Raw genomic sequence first — 20,935 nt, 5'->3', positions numbered from 1 at the left:
TCTAATTTGGATTATAAGATATTTAATGAGAATAGAGCAGAAATACAGGTTTTTAATACATTTTTACAACCAGATTATTTTGATCGCTTCACCAGCACATATACAACTAGATTATTTATTCTTGTAAACTTGTAGCATTGGAAACTGAAAAACCTTCTATGGACTTTGACAAACTATGGAGACTCAAAGGACTCTCCAGAGTGTGTTAGTCTAGGTTAGGGTTAGGGTTAGATGATATAGCAAATTTTGGGACACAAATAAGATAAAAGACTGATAGTGATAACATGATCGCATGATCTAGGCTACAAAGATATAGAACAAAGGAGGGGGTGGGGAGGCGGTCAACATCCTGGTCAACATTTCAGTGATGGCTGCCAATTACTGGTGCTTGGTCTTCAGATGGCCTGCATCAGGAATAACAGTTGAAGTGCTTGACCCTGGAAGCTTGGTTTGGCTAGGCTGAGGCACCTTGGTGTGGTCAGGATGAGGATGAGGGTGGACTGGCTCAGGAACCTTGGTGTGACCCTGCCCAGGGAACGTAGGATGGCCAGGGTGATGCGGCTCTGGAAACTTGGTCTGGCCAATCTGAGGCACCTTGGTTTGGCCAGGATGAGGATGAGGGTGAACTGGCTCAGGAACCTTGGTGTGACCCTGTCCAGGAAAGGTAGGATGGCCTGGATCCGGGTACTTGGGGTCGCATGGCTCTGGAAACTTGTTTTGGCCAGGCTGAGGCACTTTGGTGTGACCAGGATGAGGGTGAGGATGAGGATGAGGGTGGACTGGCTCAGGATGTTTGGTGTGACCCTGGCCAGGATGGGTAGGATGGCCTGGTTCTGGATACTGGGGGTGGCCGGGTTGTGGGACTTTGGTATGGCCTGGATCCTTGGTGATGGGAAAAGATGGCTCTTGGGGTGGAGGCTGGCAGGGTTGTTTCACCTGCTGTTGCTCAAGCTGGGGTGGTGGGTGGTGGGGTTGTTTCTGCTGGTAGGAGCTCATGCTGGAAAGAAGGCTAGAACAGAGAGACACAGAGAGAAAAGCTGGCTCACTGACTGGACAAAATATACACAAAATATACTACATTTTATACCCCTTTAGAAGTGAGAGCTCCACATTTCTCTCTGATTCTCTGAATTGACAAAAAAAAAAACTATGGCCATTCCTTTCAAAATTAGAAGGTTAAAGGTAACTATGGGCTCAAAGGGAGAGAGATTCTTGGCTCTTTTTCCTATAGCCTCTGAACATACCTATTTCAGCAATACAACAGGACAATCACCTAGAATGACTGAGGCTTCAGGTTTTATTTTATTCCCGTTTTGGGGTCACAACTCAGGGTGCTCAGAATTTACTCAGAATCACTCTTGGCAGTGTTTCTGAGAAGTGCCAGGGTCAGCCATGTACTAGGCACTTATCTTATTTCCTGTACTATCTCTCTGGCAACTTCAATATTTATAAAATGTGCAACCTGATTAAATGAAATGTCTAGAGACTCCTTATCATCTCCTTCATAGTGTCTTACCTTTCTAGATGTCAATACACAGTCTCTTTGAGCTGGCATGACTCCTCTGAGCTTCTCTTCACATGAACTTTCTGCATGTGTTCTAGTAGCGTTTTCATTTTGGGCTTCTATTCACATGTCCATCTATTACGTTGTTGCTCCCAGATACACTGCCCAATACCAAGTACCCTTTCTCATTTGCCCAGCATACGCACTGCCTTACCTAGTTCATTAATCACTTTATGTTCATAATGTTAACAACTTACCCCTTTGTACCATGTTCTATGGTGGACCATAGGAGCAAAGAGACCATAGGCGCAAAGAACCATACAAGCAAAGGAAACTTATGATTTAAGCCCTCATCCAGTAAATACAATCAATGTCTTCAATATTAAAAGTCCTCAATAATGTTTTGAGGGATGAATATTTTATTACAAGTACTCTCAGTACTACAGAGAAGCCTCCAACTAATCGAACAAAATATCATTACAGACATCTACTCTTCATTTTTGTTCCCAAATTCTAGGACTGTCATATAAGTGGAAATTCAAAAAGACTCAAGTCTCTTTAAAACAAAAATGAACATTTCATAAAAAATCAATATGGTCTTATCATGGAACACGAGCTCACATAAATAAAATTCTATTAGGTCAATATGAAGAATATCCAAATGAGTAGACTTACTTGTGTTGCAAGAAAGATCAAACTGTTCAAGTTTGTTGGCCTCTTGGATCTGGTGTAGAGGCTCTGGCCAGCTGGTATTTTATACAGAAAATGAGCCCTACCTTAAGGAAGTGGGATCTTTTTTGGCTACTCTATCTTCATTCTAGCTTTTGTAATAAATATCTCTGGCTTAACATTTTTTTGGTGCTTATTGTCTGACAATGAAGTCACTGAGCCTGTTCTCCTGTCCACCTATTGAGCTGAGGTGGCTGTGGATAACAAACAAGATTGTTGGGTTGTGAGGAATAAAACAAGGAAGGTCACAGCCAGAAACCTAGTATAAGGGATAAGTGCTTACTTTGAACTAAGAACTTCACTATCCCTCTGGTTCAATCCATGGCACCATATATATTCTTAGAACACCCCCAAAAGTGATCCCTGACCACTGAGTCTGGTTAAGTCCTAAGAACTACTGGATATGGTCCAAAAAAAAAAAACTAAAATGAGAAAGGTCTGGCTCAAGAAACAGATTTTTTTTGGACAAGACTCCAGTCCTTAACTCAGATGAATGTTGTTGAGCATGCTATTATTCGCAATAGATATGAATATAAATAATAAGCACTTCTGATTGTTTAGGAGGGAGTTTCTTGGTTAGGGTGGGAATGCGTGAATTATACTCTGTGGATCATTCTCCATGGGCAAGGGATAGACTAACTGCCTATTCTCGAAGTTCCTTCTTCACTCTGGAGAGAGTTTAGATACCATGTAAATAAAAAATTGTCAATGTCTTTGGAATTAGAGATTCAGAGATGATTGGACAGTTTCATTTACTGAACTTATGCATCATAAGGGCAAAGCTGAAAAGTATCTACATCTGAAGAGTTTTCTCTTACTGGGAGATATACAGGAACAAGGAAACTTTTAATTTCTGGAGTTTATATCTAAGCGATCTCTTTTATTACAAGGATGAAAAGTATGATGAAATATATGCCATTTATCAGAGTTAGCCTCAGTTTACTCTGTATTTAGGTATAGTCCTTAAATATTTAAACTTCCTTAACACTTAGCTCTGTGGATAGTTCTTCCTTCATAGCTCTTTGTTAGACCTCGTGACACTGAGTTTTCCTAAAACGATTACCATCTTGAATTCCTTCCACTAGTTCCCCTATATTTTATCATTTAAGAAGAAACTATAAAAATTACCAATTCTGTTTTGCTTTATAGATATGTAAGTCCATGGGCCATGGAAAGGAAGAATGAAAAGAAAGAAAGGAGAGACATAAAACAGTATTATTTTAGAGGTGTCTAAAACCAGTATTTCTTTAGAGACATCTGCTGTGACAATCATGAAGTTGAAATGAGTCACTCTTAGGATCATGAGGAGCAATGAGAGGAAGGTTTGTCATCCTCCACACCCTGACTCATTCTTCCCCCACCCATCTCCACTCTCAGCTAGGTACTTAACTTGGCACCTCCCTTGGAGGTGCCACTGTTACACTTAAGCCCTAGGATGGCATCACATTAACAATCCTTTCAATGGTATCCATGACTCTCTCCTGATCAAAAATACTGCTTAGGGAAGGGAGTGCTACAATGGCAGAATAGAGTGATCACTCTAGAGAAAGATGGGGTGCTGAAAGGAGGTTAAAAGTCCATGAAATATAGACAGGAAACAGCAGACATAGTTGAAGGGAATTGGACACTAATGAAAGGTTTGGTATTGGATTATTGTACTTTAAACTCAGTCAGGGACAATTGTGTAATTCACAGTGATTCAATAAAAAATAATCCAAATGTAGTAGAATAAAAATGGGAAAAAAAGAGACCATGTTTCAGGACTCTCTGAAATATGGCATTGTGATAAGACCCTACTATTCTTATCTATAATATTTATCTCCATAGATGTGCTTCTTCCTTCTCTATCTGACTGGTTTTTTTCTTGTATATTTCCTGAATGATTTTTGGCTCTTGAATTATTTTTTTAATTTATTCATCTTTATTTCTTTCCATTGAAATGTAGACTATCTCCTTCCCTGCCTTAATAAATATCTTATATCATCTAACAAAAACCTCACTTTACATTAGTGGCTAGAACTTCTCATTTAATCCAACCCAGTTGTTCTGGCTCCTTTTGACAGGTATCCTCTGTGAATGGTTTGAGACTCTTCCATTCAAAGAAGCTTGGTTTATTCAAATCATGGTACATTTTAAGGAAATTGAACCCCCTTTTTAGCATGAAGCACCTCACTGCAGAGAATGAGTCTCACTTCCAATAGTACATCCCTTTTTCCTAATTGGTTCTCTGTTCTTGTGTCAAAAGGCTACTATACTTTCCACAGAAGTAGTTGGATTTTTCTAAACACTTAAAGGAGGAGGGAAGTTTGAAGAGTATCTTCATAAACTCTCATATTTTCTGAATCTTGCTTACTTGACAGTGTGTCTATATGGGCCATTATCACACCTTCCCTCAACTCCTCCTTTCCTTTTTTTTTTTTAACCCTAGATTCCAGGATGCCCAGAAAAAAGATATTTGTAGGAGATTTATTTTGCTCTCAATTTTTAAATCAGACTTTATTGGAATAATATGGTTTAACAAAATTATAGATTTTCAGGGTATAGCTTCACATCTTTTTAAGTCATAAGCATCACTGAAATATTAGGATCTCCAGAAAGACCCCATAAATTTTTCTCCTACTTTCTTGACCTTCTGATAGCAATCATATTGTCCTTTAAAAATCTTAAGTTTTTTTTTTTAATTTAAAGAATGATGGTTTACAAAGTTATCAGTAGTTGAGTTTTAGGCAAACAAAATTCAGCATTAATCCTACCAACAGTGTCAGTATCTTGTTATTTTTGTTATATTTTCTCATTTTCCACAAAGGAATAAGATCTTGCATTATCTGTCTTTCACGTCCTAAATTATTTCACAGTATGATCACCTCAAGTACATTCATATTGGTGATACTATTTAATCATTTAAAAATTTAAGTAGTATTCCACTAAACATATATGACTTATTTTTCCATCAATAGGCATTTAAATTGACTCAATTTTTTAATTTTGTAAAACATTTTTCTATAAATATAAAACGGCAAATATTCTGTTGAATTAATATTTTAATATCCTTCATATTAATTCTGTTTGTTTTTGTTTTTGCTTTGGGGTCACACCTGGTGGCGCTCAGGGGTTACACCTGGCTCTGGGCTCAGAAATCTCTCCTGGCAGGCACCAGGGACCATATGGGATGCCAGGATTCGAACCACCATACATCCTGGATTGGCTGCATGCAAGGCAAATGTCTTACTGCTGTGCTATCTCTCTGGCCCCCATATTAATTCTTACACTAGTATTTTTGATTATATAATAACATTTCAAATGTTAAATTTTAAGAAATTACTATTTTTATAGGGTCTGTATCAATTTTTAACCCTAAAAATAGGGGACAAGAGTTTTTTTTTCCTCTACAACCTTACTTACATTGTTTATAGCATTTTTATATCCTTCATTATCATGGATCTGAGTTAATATTGCATTGAGATTTTGCTTTTCCTAATAAAAAGTCATGCTAAACATTTCTTCCTAGGGTTCTATGAACCATCTGCATGCTTTTTACTGAGATTGCCATATCTCTAAGATAAGGATAGTTGAATCTAAAATCAAAAAATAAAAGTAGAGTCTAGGGCCCGAAGAGATAGTATAGCGGCATTTGCCTTGCAAGCAGCCGATCCAGGACCCAAGGTGGTTGGTTCGAATCCCGGTGTCCCATATGGTCCCCCGTGCCTGCCAGGAGCTATTTCTGAGCAGACATCCAGGAGTAACCCCTGAGCATCTCCGGGTGTGGCCCAAAAACCAAAAAGGAAAACAAAACAAAACAAAAAAAAAAAAAAAAGAAAGTAGCCTGGTGTAGAAAATGCACATGGTGGTTAGGGTCTTGAAATGAAACTGGCTGACTCCTGAAAAGTAGAGTCTAAAATCCACAGAGCACCACAAGTAAATGAGAACTGAACAGTGCAAAACATTTGTATTACTGTCCAAGATCTGGGTTAAATTTAGTGAAAGGGAATGGTGAGTGTGTTCTTCATTATCACCACTAATAGAGTATGCCATATCTAAAATAGAAAGTTCTTGATGATAAAATAAGCAAAATCATGAGAGTGCTGCTCCTTATGTATCTTGTCTATATCCTATTAATCAGATAAATTTATAACATAGTACATAATTATATATAATTATATACCTTGCCTATAACTTATTAATCAGATATGGGAGGGTTGCATAAAGGACACTAGGGATCATTTTAGGGTTTTGGTTTGTTTGTTTGTTTATTTATTTATTTATTTATATTCTTGAAGACATGCATTTCGTGAAATCCTAAATGTGAACATGGGATCTACTTGTAAATCCCTTTTGCCGCATTTCAATATTTTATATTTCAATGTTATCTCAAGAAGACAAGTTGAATTAATGAATGAGTTGCTTTTAATGAAACAATTAAATTCATTTTTATTTGAAAAACAATTGGTGGACAAACTGTTGATACTTTTAGATATTTCTTCAAAGTGAACTAAACATCTTATTGCTTCAAGGAAAGCAGTTCACATGAAGGGGAGCAGTCAGATCTTTTTTTTTTAATATTTTATTTAAACACCTTGATTACATACATGATTGTGTTTGGGTTTCAGTCATGTAAAGAACACCACCCATCACCAGTGCAACATTCCCATCACCAATGTCCCAAGTCTCCCTCCTCCCCACCCGACCCCTGCCTGTACTCTAAACAGGCTTTCCATTTCCCTCATACATTCTCATTATTAGGACAGTTCAAAATGTAGTTATTTCTCTAACTAAACTCATCACTCTTTGTGGTGAGCTTCCTGAGGTGAGCTGGAACTTCCAGCTCTTTTCTCTTTTGTGTCTGAAAATTATTATTGCAAGAATGTCTTTCATTTTTCTTACAACCCATAGATGAGTGAGACCATTCAAGCAGTCAGATCTTAAAGTGACCTTCAGTGTCCACTTTTCGTATTTAGATCTTTACACAATCCTCAGTCAATAGACAATAGGCAATATCAATGTGATAGGCTTGATCAACCTCATTTTGTGTTATGTACATATGACTCCAGCAGACTGGAGCTGAAAACTCTCTTAGCAGAATCTAATTTGTAAGAAATTTAGGAAAACCTCTGGAAACTACAGGTGACTTCTAGGACCTGAGGGTGGGGTGCCACTGAATGGCCAGCAAAACTGGGTTCTTGAACAAATAAGAGATGAATCCTGTCAATTTCCTGAACAAATTTGGAAATAGATTCCTCCTAGTTTGAGCCTCCAGAGAAGCACAGACATGTTTATATTTTTTAATATCTTAAACAGCTAAATTTTGCTTCAGTCTTCTAAATGCTGGAAAATATGTGATAGTTACCATATGTTTGTTTAATATAAAATTTATGTTGCGTGGGGCCAGAGCGATAGCACAGTGGTAAGGCATTTACCTTGCATGCGGCTGCCCAGGATGAATTTAGGTTCGATTCCTGGAGTCCCATATGGTCCCCGAATCAGGAGCAAATTCTGAGCGCAGAGACAGGAGGAACCCCTGAGCGTCAATGGGTGTGGCCCCCCCCAAAATTGTGATTTGTTAAATAACAATATAAAAACTAAGTAGTATTCTATAGCCACTAAAAGTGTGGAATTTAGGCGACAGTGTTCCCTCATTCAGTATACTTAGGGGCTATTCCTGGTGCAGTTTTCAGGAGTTACTACTGGTTTGGGGAACATTATGTGGTACTAAACATTGAAATCGGGTTAACTGCCTACATGACAAGCTCCTTACATACTGTACAACCTCCTCGGCCTTAATTTTGTCTGCAATTTGATACAAACCTACATCTAAAATGTCCTCTACTCATTGAAATTTATTTCAATTCTTTCCACTTATGCCTATATCTTTAATATGTGTGCATAGATGTTATCTGTTTCTGCCATCTATTTCTAAATGTACTTTTTAATCTTCATTTAAAAGATATAAAAGAAGGTATGAATAAATGTGTACTTATTTTCACTCAGTCTCTTCCAATGGTAATATTTTTTTAAAACTTCGGATTTTTAGTGAAGTATCAAAATGAGAAGATTGATACTGGTAAGTCTATTGAGTTCATCAAAATTTCACCATGTATGTATTTAAACATTTATATGTATGTATATATACAAAAGCGCATATACGTATCTCTATCCCTGAGCAATTTTATCATAGGTAAAGCATTCTTGATTCTTTTGTTTAGTAAATATCGTTGTTTCATGTAATCTTTCAATTGACTTATATTTATTTTTAGATTAATTAATAAATACTTGAAAGACTTAAATAAATGAATTGCACTTATATTGAACTAAAATTTAGTTCCTGATATATATTTTTAAGCATGTTATTCATCATATATATAGCACAGAATAAAATAATTCCATCTTTATAGACAATATGAAAGGATAGCACTGGAATAAAAAATTTGTCAAAATTAAATAAACTTTTTCTCTTGATAACTGAAATGTTGCACGATATTCTTGCCAATAGTAAACTTGACCCCACCAGAGATGGATTATGGTGTTCCTTAGTGGCTTATGTGAAGTTGAGAAGAGGGAGGTGGCAGTCTCTAGAAGTAAATCTACCAGTTCCTTCTCTACCCACTTCTGTCACCAGAGGACCTGTCAAAATTCGGGACTGAAAAGACCTGAACCCTAGATCCCAGACATAGAACCGACAGAGTTTTCAGCAACAGCTCCAGGAACCAAACTCGCTCAGGGACATCCTTAATACTTCTCTGACACCAACACGCTCCAGTTTTGAAATGACATCCTGACAATGAGGAAATGGCAACAACTTGATCTAAGAGCTGGTTGTCTTACCTCACCTCCCAAGGATAAGATGAAATCAGAAGACAACGTCATCCTTTGATCTGTGCAAATGCGAAGATCGCTATCTACAGAAGACTGACTGGGCATGTCATGACTTGGCAGAATTTATTCTGGGACCAATAAAAAAGACCCTAGTATAGCTTTGGTTTGGGATCTGCACAACAACCAAGATCTCTAATTCCAGAGGTCTGACTGAGACAACTGCAACTGAGCAGAACTTCCAGAAACATAATGAAAGACTCTATCCTAAGCTTTGTCCTAGGATCGGTGCAAAAATCAAGACCACCGACTACAGAAGACTGATTAAAACAACAGTGATGGAACAAAACTTCTAGAACCATAAAGAAAGACTCCATGCTAGGCTCCATCCTTTGACCTGTGCAGATACCAAGATCTCTAGATACAGAGGTCTGAGTTTATCATCTCCATGATGGAGCAGAAGGTTTTCATACACCACAAAAGAACCTAGGGGAGAGTAAATGAAAATGTAGGGAGTCTGTAGTTTTTTCCATGACAATGAACTTCAAGGGCGAAGAAACCCTGTATCTCTTAGGCCAAGGGAATTCCCTTTCTAATCTCCTCAATATTTACTGTGCCTATGCAGAAAAAAGAAGCAGCACAAAATAATATATTTTTGGTTTTGTTATTGTTGTTTATATTTTTTTCATTTTTCTGTGCTTTGTTTTTATTTCAGGACCATGTTTATTGTGTGGTGGTTGTCTTTATTGCTGTGGTGCTTTTTTGGAGTTTTTGTTTGACTTTTCTTTTGGTATTGTTGTTGTGTTTCTCTTCTTTTTCCCTTTCTTCTCTCAAATTGATATTTATAGCCTCTAGAAGGACTCCACCCTATTTTTGCTTGTTTGATTTTTACCCCATTTTATTGTTTTTTTTTCTTCAAACAGAACCACATAACTTGAACCATCTTGTTCCGCCTCACAAATTGAGGGGGAAATAATGGAGGGCACCAAGACCAAACAGTTGTATGATCACTAAGTAGTAATAAAAAACGATCAGATTTAAACACCAAATCCAAAGCCAATGACAACAGAATCAATACCCAATCTACAACAAGCTAGACACAGAGGGGACCACATATACTAGCAGCCTGGGGGGTAAGGAAGGGGAATATGGGATGCTGGGAACGTGGGTGGAGGGAGGACAACTCTGGTGGTCGGAATTCCCCTGATTCAATGTCAATATGTACTGAAAATCGTACTGTGAAAAAAAATTGCCACATCTGTCAAAAAAATTTTATATCAAAAAAATAAAAAGTTGGCTATGAACCTCTTCACAGCCTTGACACATGCTTCTTCACCAGCCCCTCAAGGCAACCCTCAAGCTAAGACCAAATTCACTTATTCTGCAGGGTACGAAGATGATCCCTGCCACTGGATATTTTGGGGGGAACTTTGGCAAAAGCAACAGCAAGGAATTGCTTTTCTCAGGAAAGGGGAGCCAGCCCTAAGCTTTACCTGGGCTTTTTGGCTTTGATGCTCTTCAAGAGCCACAGATGACCCATGTGAAGTGGGAGAAAGGCAGCAGCCTTGAGAAGGAAATCTGTAACTCTATCTTTGGACACCCCAGTGGCTGGAGAGAGAGAGAGAGAGAACTGTGAAATTATGGAGAGAAAAGTTAGTCCTAGATCTTACCCAGGCCTTTCAGATCTATCATAGAAAAGTATTTTAGGAGGAGACAAGCAGTAGAGTAAAAACAGGTTTTATTGGAAAGTATTGATGATGGAGAGGGAGAGGATAAGAAAGAGGAAAGGAAGGCACTTGAGTGAAAGTTCTAGAATCCCCTCCCCACTTCTTATTTCTTTCTTTATTTAAACATCATAATTACAAACGTAATTGTAGTTGGGTTTCAGTCATAACAAGAACACCCCATTTTACCCGTGCAACCTTCCCATCACCAATGCCCCCATCTCTTCCCTCCTACCCCTGCCTGTATTCGAGACAGGCTTTCTACATCCCTCACTCAATAACATTGTTATGATAGTTCTCAGCATAGTTATTTCTCTAACTGCACTCAATACTCTTTGTGGTGAGCTTCATATCTTGAGCCAGTTCTTCTGGCCCTCATCTCTGGGAATTATTTTAATGTCTTTAATTTTTCTTGAAACTCACAGATGAGTGAGACTATTCTGTGTGTCTTTCTCTCTGATTAATTTCAGTCAGCATAAAAGATTCTGTTTACATTCATGAATAGGAAAATTTCATGACTCATCTCTCCTGACTGCCGCATAATATTCCATTGTGTCTATGTACCACAATTTCTTTAGCCATTCATCTGTTGAAGGGCATCTTGGTTGTTTCCAGAGTCTGGCTACTGTAAATAGTGCTGCGATGAATATAGGTGTGAGGAAGGGATTTTTGTATTGTATTTTTGTGTTCCTAGGGTAGATCCCTAGGAGTGGTATAGCTGGGTCAAATGGAAGCTCTATTTCTAGTTTTTTGAGGAATCTCCATATTGTTTTCCATAAGGGCTGGACTAGATGACATTCAACCAGCAGTGAATGAGAGTTCCTTTCTCCTCACATCCCCACCAGCACTGATTTTTCTTGTTCTTTGTGATGTGTGCCAGTCTCTGTGGTGTGACAGAGACCACATCACATCACATCACACCTCCCCACTTCTTATACATCACACAGAGACCTCCACTAGCATCAAGGAGACAGTAAAGATGGTAGCAAAGACAAGAGAAATCAATGCTAATACAATCAACTGGGAATATTTTAATATATGAAGATCATCTTGGTCACCTTAATCTATGCCTATGATGAAGAGTTTATTTACTTTTATTTGTAATTTTTCCTTCTAACAATTTGTATCAGAAAGCCTTCTTTGTTCTTATGGGATCATTGAATGCTAGGAACCCAGTGAGGTTTCCAAAAATGATACACAGAACTATTTCTTTTAACAATTCAATCTTTCAATAAAATTTTATTTGGGAATTTAATTCTGCTATATAGACTTTTTTCACTGAAGTCAAAGATGAAGTATAATAGTTTGGACTTTTCATTTCTTAAATTAAAACAAAGTCATAGAACCTTTGAACTCTAATACTAGGAAACACACCCTTGAGAAGACATATTTTTTAAATTCCCTTTTATTAATCAGAGGGGGAAGAATAGATAGTTGGGAAGCAATGGAGAACAGGAATGCAGGGTATCCAAATATATCCATACTATGAAGAATGGCCATAGGTTACTATCCAAATCACAAACTCGATAACATTGAAAGCCAGAGTTCCAAACTTCAAAATCCAACCTTATAAATATGCTTGTAGGACTGAAAATTCTGAAGCTACTTAACCATTTATTAAAATTCTTATCATTGTTCAGGGAAGGTACAGATCAGTCCCTGAGCAGTTTTCACCATATGTGCTCCTGCCATTTTGTTGGCTCTTGGTTCTAGATTCTCTCGCAGGGGTCCTCAAACTTTTTAAACAGGGGGCCAGTTCACTGTCCCTCAGACCATTGGAGGGTCTGACTCTAGTAAAAACAAAACTTATGAACGAATTCTTATGCACACTGCATATATCTTATTTTGCAATGAAGAAACAAAACAGATACAAATACAATATGTGGCCCGCAGGCCATAGTTTGAGGACCACTGCGAGAGATGTAGAGCAGGCAGGGATGGTGTGTGTGTGTGTGTGTGTGTGTGTGTGTGTGTGTGTGTGTCTGTGTGTGTGTGTGTCTGTGTGTCTGTGTGTGTGTGTTTATTTAGCAGTCTTGAGTATTTAATACAAAAACAGTAAGTAAAGGGTAAAAAGCAGGAGCAATGTTTAGGAGAAACAAGTTTTTCCACAGAGGTCTAGGAAGTCCACTAGAAAAGCTGTCGATGTAGTACTTTTAGGAAAGAAACAGGAGAAAACTCAATGGCAGTTATTTTCTCAACAGAAATTCCTGTTCTGAACCAAAAATCTTTTACTTGTGCACGAGTACAGACTTCTGAGACTGTTAGTACAGAGGAATGTAATAATGGTGAGGAAAGAAAAATATATCTGTAAAAACCAAAACCAAAACCTAAACCTAAATAAGCAAATGCTTCACTGAAAAGTAGCATCCTGCCCTCTACTGTTGATTGAGTGGATAGCAGTTTAAAATGTGTATATTATTATTTTTTCATCATTTTTATTGTACCTAATCTGAATTACAAGTCCTTCACATTTATATTTAAGGTACATAGTGACAGTGAATGTTAGGGCCATTCCCAACACCAGTGTTGTCCTCCCTCCACCCCTGTTCCCAGCTTGCTTCCCATATCTTCCTCATTTGCCCCCCAGACTGCTAGCGTAACAGGTCCCCTTTGTGTATAGTTTGTTGTACGTTGGAGATCTTGATTCTGTTGTCGTTGACTTTGGGTTGGATATTTAGGTCTGATCATTTTTTATTTCAGCTCAATGTTCATGCGACTGTTTGCTCCTAGAAACATCCACTCCCCCCCCTCAATTTATGAGGCAAAATATGATGATTCAAATTCTGTGGTTCTGTTGGGAAAATAAAAAGCAGGAAGGAGTCCGTCTAGAAACTATTACTATCAATTTAAAAGGGAAAAGAGAAACAAACAAACAAAACAAAACAAAACAAACAAGCAAGACAAAAAAAAAAGAACCCATAGCAACAATAAACAACAACTAAACAACAAGAAGAAAGGAAAAACAGGGAAGGAGGGCTGGTGTGGCAAAATTTTGTGGATTTTTTTGTTTGTTTTTGGGTTTTGGTTTTTTTTTTTTTTTTTTTTTTTTTGCATAGGAACAGTAAGTATTGGGGAAGTTAAAAAGGGAATTCCCTTGTCCTAAGAAATACAGGGTTTCTCCACCCTTGAAGCATATTACCATGGGAACAATACAGATATCATTTTTTTTAGGTATCTTATTTTATTTTTTATTTATTTCTTTATTTTTGGTGTTTGGGTCACACCTGAAAGCGCTCAGGGGTTCCTCCTGGCTCTACACTCAAAAATCGCTCCTGGCAGGCTTGGGGAGCCATATGGGATGTTGGGATTCGAACTGCCATCCTTCTGCATGCAAGACAAATGCCTTACCTTCATGCTATCTCTCTGACCCCTTTTAATTTATTTTTAAATATTTATATTGAGGTACTAATAATACTTTTTATGAGTACACTATTTCACAGTATATCTATTGTCCGTACTGCTTCTCAACAACTCTTTCTACTCAATTCCTTCTCCTGTACACTCAGTTCAATGACCAAATCTCCATTTCTAATAACTTTGGCCATTTATTGCTCCTTTCCTCTGTTTCCTAATATCTCACATATGATATATATTTTTCTAATTTATTGTGGAGGTGGTAACAACCACATACCTATAACCAATTAAAGCTAAACTCATATTCCATACAATTATAAATCAATGGGTGGAAAAACATTTTTTTTAAAAAAAGCTGCATCATTTTGTAAGTATATAAAGTAAAAGCAATAGTGTGAATAAAACATCTTAAAATTAACATAGCATAAAGTCCACAAATATATAAGTTATTAAAATGAGTAGAGGAGAATTAAAAAAATTTTAAGAGAAAATCCTAATAAAAGAATAAAAGTGTGTTTAATCCCCAAAAGGATTATAGACTATATGTTACAAAATATATCACGTTATATGACATATAAATACATATAATTCTAGAGTATCATATATAAAATATTTATCACATTTTATATAAATATATGATATATAAATATATATTATATTTATGTATCTATATTGATAAGTAAAATCTTGCAAAAAACCTCTACAGGTGCAACAAAAATTACCTCAATAGACAGAATATTCAATATAAATGAAACATTAATTCATTATTGAAATATAAAATCCCTTAGCAAGAGAGGAATACACTGATCTTTTTTTTTTGTTTTTGTTTTTGTTTTGTTGTTTTGGGAGCATACCCGGTGACGCTCAGGGGTTACTCCTGGCTATGCACTCAGAAATCATTCCTGGCTCGGGGGACCATATGAGACACCAGGGGATCAAACAGCAGTCAGTCCTAGGTCAGCAAGGCAAACACCTTACTGCTGGCCCCCACTGATTTTTTTTTTTTTTAATCTTCTAGAGGGTAACCATAAGTACAAAGAGTAAGTACCATTCTCATTGGCAATGTGCTGAGAAGTTGGTCTTGTCTCTTTTTTTTTTTTTTTTTTGGTTTTTGGGTCACACCCGGCAGTGCTCAGGGGAAACTCCTGGCTCCATGCTCAGAAATTGCTCCTGGCAGGCACGGGGGACCATATGGGACGGGGGACCATATGGGACGCCGGATTTGAACTGATGACCTTCTGTATGAAAGGCAAACGCCTTACCTCCGTGCTATCTCTCCGGCCCTGGTCTTGTCTTTTAAAGAAACTCCCTTAATACTTCTTGCAAAACTGGTTTCTGGGCTTTGAATTTCCTAAACAATTTCCTGTCATCAACATGCATTGTTTCTTCTATATCAGAAATTACGGCATTTTGACTAATGGTGAAGTTTAAGGAAGAGGAAGAACTTGAACGTGGAGAGCTTCCCTGTTGGGCAATCCCAAGCAGTTCTTACTTACAGTCAGTTCTTGATCATGACTGGTAGAGGAGTGGTCTTCTTCAGGGTTTTTGTGATTTGTTTGATGAGCTTTATTTTATGGAGTTTATATCAGAATTTATGTAAATTGTAATGGTCTTACTGCGAAATATATCTTCAAAGGATTAACTAACCCCTTTTCCCTCTCCTTTTGGGCTCTTGGGTCAGAAACTACTATTGGGTTTTAGGGTTTTCCTAGAAAATTATGTTTCCTTCAAAACATTAATACCTTCCATTATTTATATTGAACATGAAGAAATAGTGGTCCAAAAGCAGTTTAACTTAAGAATAGAAAATGTTTAATTATAAGGATGTCTTAAAAATAAAAAATAAATACTAATGTTTGCTCTCTAGTCAAATATAACTATTGTTTTTTTTGTGGTCATATTTTATTTTTAAATTTATATAATTTATAATCGTATAATTATTATTATGTGTTTTTGGATCATATCAGGCAGTGATTTTCTCAACAGAAATTCCTGTTCTGCACCAAAAGTCTTTTACTTCTGCATGAGTTCAGACTTCTGAGACTGTTAATAAGGAGGAGGAATGTAATAATGTACTTACTCCTGGTTCTGTGTTCAGGAGTCATTCTTGGCAATGCTATGAGGAGCATAAATGATGCCAGGAATTGAATTGTGGTAAGCAACATGAAAGGAAGCAACTTACCCTGTATTATTTTTCTGGGCTGTGTACATATACTTAACAAAGTTTTTTTAAGATTGTACTTAATGTACTTTGTACATTTTTTAAGTTTGTACTTATATACTTAGCAAAGATGCAAGTATACATTACATGACATGCATCAACTTTATATTGTCTAAATATTTTCTTATTTCACTAAACATTTTCTAATCTCAGTAAATCACATAACAGACATGAAATGCTTTTAAGAGCGTGTACGCTAGTCCCCTTACATATTCTTAATACTTACTTTGCTCTTGCATATAACCTTGAAGAGATCAACTTCATTACAATAAATCATTGCGAAGTCAGAGAGATAGTACAGCATGCAGGGGTGACTGCCTTGCATAGAGCGGACATGGAATCCCATAGGATCCTCTGAGCCCTGCCAGAAGGGATCCTTGAAGACAGGGCCAGGAATAAACTCTGTTAAACCCTGTGCACTAACGGCTGTGGAGAGGAAGGAAGGAAGGAGAGAGGGAGGGAGGGAGGGAGGAAGGGAGGGAGAAAGGGAGGCGAACAGGGAGGGAGGGGGAAAGGGAGGAAGGGGGAAAGGGAGGAAGGGAGGGAGGGAGGAAGGAAGGAAAAGGGAAAGGAGGGATGGAGGAGGGAAGGAGGGAAGAAAGGAGGAAGGAAGGGATCAGGAGGAAGGGAAGAAGGAAGGGAAAAATGTCGAAAGTGAGGGAATGAAAGGAGGGAGGGAAGAAACGAAGGGAGGGAGGGGGAAGGAAGGAGGAAAGGAGGGAGGGATGGAAGGAGGGAGGCAGGAAGGAAAGAAGGAAAGAGGGAGGAAAAGAAGGAAGGAGGGAGGGAGGATGGGAGGGAAGAAAGGAGGAAGGAGGGAGGGAGGAAGGAAGGAATGAGAGAGAAAGAGAAGCAAGAGGAGGGATAAGGGACAGAAAGAAAATGAGGAAATAAAGAGAGGTAAATAAAACACTGCAAAAAATGGATATTTTCTAGAGGATCAGAAGAGGACAGATAAAATTTACGAATTTTGATTCATTTTACCCAGTTAACCTCTAAAATGACTACTGGACTCCCGTAGTAACAGCTCTGTGTCACCAACTACTTTCACCTTTAATGATGACACCTAAAAGCATTGCTCACAGTTTCTATTATGCCAATACACAGGGATTTGAAATCGGCTCTTACAGATTAAAATGACATCATTCTTTCCTGACAGGCTGAGAATGACTTTCCAACTTGCAGAGTTTTGCTGGACATGTTTTGTTTTCTTGCTCTTTGCTTTCTTCCTTTGTTTGTTTTCTTGCTCTGGATTCATTCTTTTTGTCTTCTCTGGATTCTTTCCAAACATATCTAGAGACAGGTGCTGACGTCTCTCACTTGGCATTCCTGCCTAATGTCAACATGGCTTACCTATGAACTTTAAGTGGAAATAAAAAATGATCAGACTTAAACACCAAATCCAAAACCAAAGACAACAGAATCGATACCCAATTTACAACAAGCTAGACACAGAGGGGACCACTTATACTAGCAGACTGAGGGGTAAAGGAGGGGGATATGGGATGCATGCTGGGAACAGGGGTGGCGGGATGACAACATTGGTGGTGAGAATGGCCCTGATTCAATATCACTATGTACCTAGTGTATTACTGTGAAAGATTTGTAATCCACTTTGGTCAGACTAAAAATTATTATAAAAAATAAAATAAAGAGAAAAATATGAAAAAAGGAGATAATTCTTAAAGTTCACTGAAATATTGGCTTTTTTATATTGGTTTCTCAACCTCATGTGAAATGACCCTGATATGCCATATACACTCAATAGAGTCTTTCAAACTTACTGGCCACCAGCAAAATCAAGGTGACTCTGCTCTACAGGAAAGCAAGAGGATGGAAATAACTCTGGGTATAATACAAAATATCCAAGTAATTTTAAAGTTTTATCTTTTTTTCTGTATATAGGTTAACCAAAAGAAAATAAAAGGTACTCTTTCAAGTCCCCTTTCTTACCATTTCTAACCTCTCTCTCTCTCTCTCTCTCTCTCTCTCTCTCTCTCTCAACTTTGTCTTTTCTCTATTGATCTGTCTTCCCTTTCAAACGTGCATAATTTTTCTTTCTCTTTTTGTATTTTGTTTGCTGATATTTTCTATTTCAGCACTCTGTAAATATGTGTGTGCAAAAGTACTCACAGATGTGTCCTTGATTTGTATTTGTGTGTTCATGTTTACTGTAGCTTCTCCTGCCCCTCTCCTCACACACACACAAACACACACAAAATTATGTAGATTCTCATTCAGGGTTTTAATTACCTTAGTTCAATCTATTGTCTCAGAAAATTAAGTACAGTGGCATATTTTGAGACAGGGAAGTGGAAAGAATTATAAAAAGAAAAGGAACATCACCAGTAATTTATTCAGTAAAATTGTAATGATTATTATATTTTATTATTCGTTATTATACTACTATTGTGATTAATTAATATGAATATGCATTAGATGTTTATGTATTGTAAAAAACTTCATATTCATAGGATATCTTTTTTATTTTTATTTTTTATTTTTTTATTTTTTTTTTAGTTTTTGGGCCACACCCAGCAGTGCTCAGGGGTTACTCCTGGCTGTCTGCTCAGAAACAGCTCCTGGCAGGCACGGGGGACCATATGGGACACTGGGATTCGAACCAACCACCTTTGGTCCTGGATCAGCTGCTTGCAAGGCAAACGCCGCTGTGCTATCTCTCCAGGCCCTTCATAGGATATCTTAAATCTCAGGTTTCAGACATATCAAGGAGGATCTTTGGAACATACTCTGGGTCTATATGGTGAATCACTGTTTATAAGGAAGAGGGTAAAAATCACCCCTCCCTAGATTTTTCCTGGGATAGGCAGTCTTGCAGCTACAGCATTATGATCTTCATGGCACTCAGTGAAAGATATATATTAAAGAGATTAAAAAAGCTTGTATGTGAGTATAAATTGTGTATGTAGAGGTCCATGTTTGGATGTGGACGCATGAAGCTGACTCCATATTGATGGGCAGAGAAGTATCAGCATAGGAGGACGAGTGAAATAAAGATAGTCATGTTGGAATATGTACAAGCACTATTTCTTGGTAGTAATAATGGTAAAGGAATTGATTGAACAGAATAAGGATGATTTGGGTGAAAAGACCCACAAACTAAGGGAAACTAAAGCAGGCAACTTATGCTGTCAATATGACTCATTGAAAGGCAAGAAAAAAAATCCCTTCTCCAGCTATGATTCCTTAAGTGACAAGTTTGGGATCGTAGACTACATTCCTCTTACTGCCTTTTCAGAAATGTAACACACACACACACACACATGCATACACACAGAACATCTTCTTAAACTAAGGTCAGACACTTTGTGAGTACATTTTCACCAGCCCTGGTCAGCTGCAGTCTCTGAAACCCCTTAAAAGAACAATGAAATTGAGCCAGTCAGTGAAGTTCAAAATCATTTAATGGGGTAAGAACAAGGAAGATCCACCCAATTCTCCCCAAATCCCTCTTCAGTCTTAAGCACCTAGAGGACTAGCATAGCCAGACTTCAGTCTTCTTCAGAGACTCAGGAACCCTCCAGAGCAAGGAGGGACATCTTGTCAGACATTAGAAAGAGGGAAGCATTACATTTTTGGATAACATAAGTTAGTTGTAAATGGGACTCAGGTTGCAGAATGGAGAGGGTTTCAGCAATCACTGGCGACCTCCTCAGGATGATGGCTGTATACCACATTACTTCTGCTTGGTCTTCTGCTGAGATGGCTCAGGCACCTTGGATTGGCATGGCTCAGGCACCTTGGGTTGGCATGGCTCAGGCACCTTGGGTTGGCATGGCTCAGGCACCTTGGGTTGGCATGGCTCAGGCACCTTGGGTTGGCATGGCTCAGGCACCTTGGGTTGGCATGGTTCAGGCACCTTGGGGTGGCAGGGCTCAGGCACCTTGGGGTGGCAAGGCTCAGGCACCTTGGAGGGGCAGGGCTCAGGAACCTTGGTGTGGCATGGCTCCTTGGTTTTGGGAGCACATGGTTCTTGGGGTGGAGGCTGGCAGGGCTGTTTCACCTGCTGCTCCTGCAGCTGAGGGGGTGGGATGCAGGGCTGCTTCTGCTGGTGGGAACTCATTATTCAAAGGAGATTGGACCTAGAGACAGAAAATTTGACATAGTTATTTAGTTACTCTAAGGAAGGTTTCTTGTTGAAGGCCAAATGAAGATTACATAAAAGCCTTTTAGAAGAGAGTCTCTTCTTCCCTGATTGTCCCCATATCTTTGAGAGTAAAGTCTAAATTTCTGGAATTTTCCAATAGGATGAACTTAAAAGCAATGCATTTAGTTTTACTTCAGTGGCACTTGCGCCACAGGCTCCTGTATTGCCCAGATTAAATGCTTCTCTTAAAAAACATCCAAGGCTATATAGTAGGTCTTTTGGAAAGCGTTTCAATGCATTCAATCCTATTTTCACACCTTGTAACTTATACGACATGCTAAATATGGCATAAGCTTCTGTATGTTTACAAGGGTCTTTGCTTTTATAAGTCCTTCTGAGATAATTTCTCTCCCATCTCAGCTTGTCCAAATACCCCTAAATCACATACTAGCACTGCAGCTGTCCTTGAACAAAACTGCACCAAACTT

At 38.1% G+C, this 20,935-nt stretch overlaps 2 protein-coding genes across 3 annotated transcripts; both read right to left on the bottom strand.

The window, feature by feature from the left end:
- Window positions 1-378: 378 nt before the first annotated feature.
- LOC125997591 (small proline-rich protein 3-like) lies at window positions 379-996 on the bottom strand. The gene has a single exon (XM_049766016.1). It carries the CDS (start codon window positions 994-996, stop codon window positions 379-381), a length of 618 nt encoding a protein of 205 aa, XP_049621973.1.
- Window positions 997-20,036: 19,040 nt separating this feature from the next.
- LOC125997517 (cornifin) lies at window positions 20,037-20,423 on the bottom strand. Of its 2 annotated transcripts, XM_049765957.1 has the most exons (2): window positions 20,292-20,423; window positions 20,037-20,171 (listed from the first exon to the last, which is right to left on the bottom strand). In XM_049765957.1, exons 1-2 carry the CDS (start codon window positions 20,421-20,423, stop codon window positions 20,037-20,039), a joined length of 267 nt encoding a protein of 88 aa, XP_049621914.1. The 2 variants fall into 2 exon arrangements, with proteins under 2 accessions (XP_049621914.1, XP_049621913.1); XM_049765956.1 differs by having other exon boundaries at window positions 20,037-20,423.
- Between the last annotated feature and the right edge of the window lie 512 nt (window positions 20,424-20,935).

This window comes from Suncus etruscus, chromosome 19, assembly GCF_024139225.1.
Source record: "Suncus etruscus isolate mSunEtr1 chromosome 19, mSunEtr1.pri.cur, whole genome shotgun sequence".
Classification (NCBI taxonomy): Eukaryota; Metazoa; Chordata; class Mammalia; order Eulipotyphla; family Soricidae; genus Suncus; species Suncus etruscus.
The sequence above is the reverse complement of the archived record's forward strand: the minus strand, read 5'-3'. Positions and strand labels throughout refer to the sequence as shown.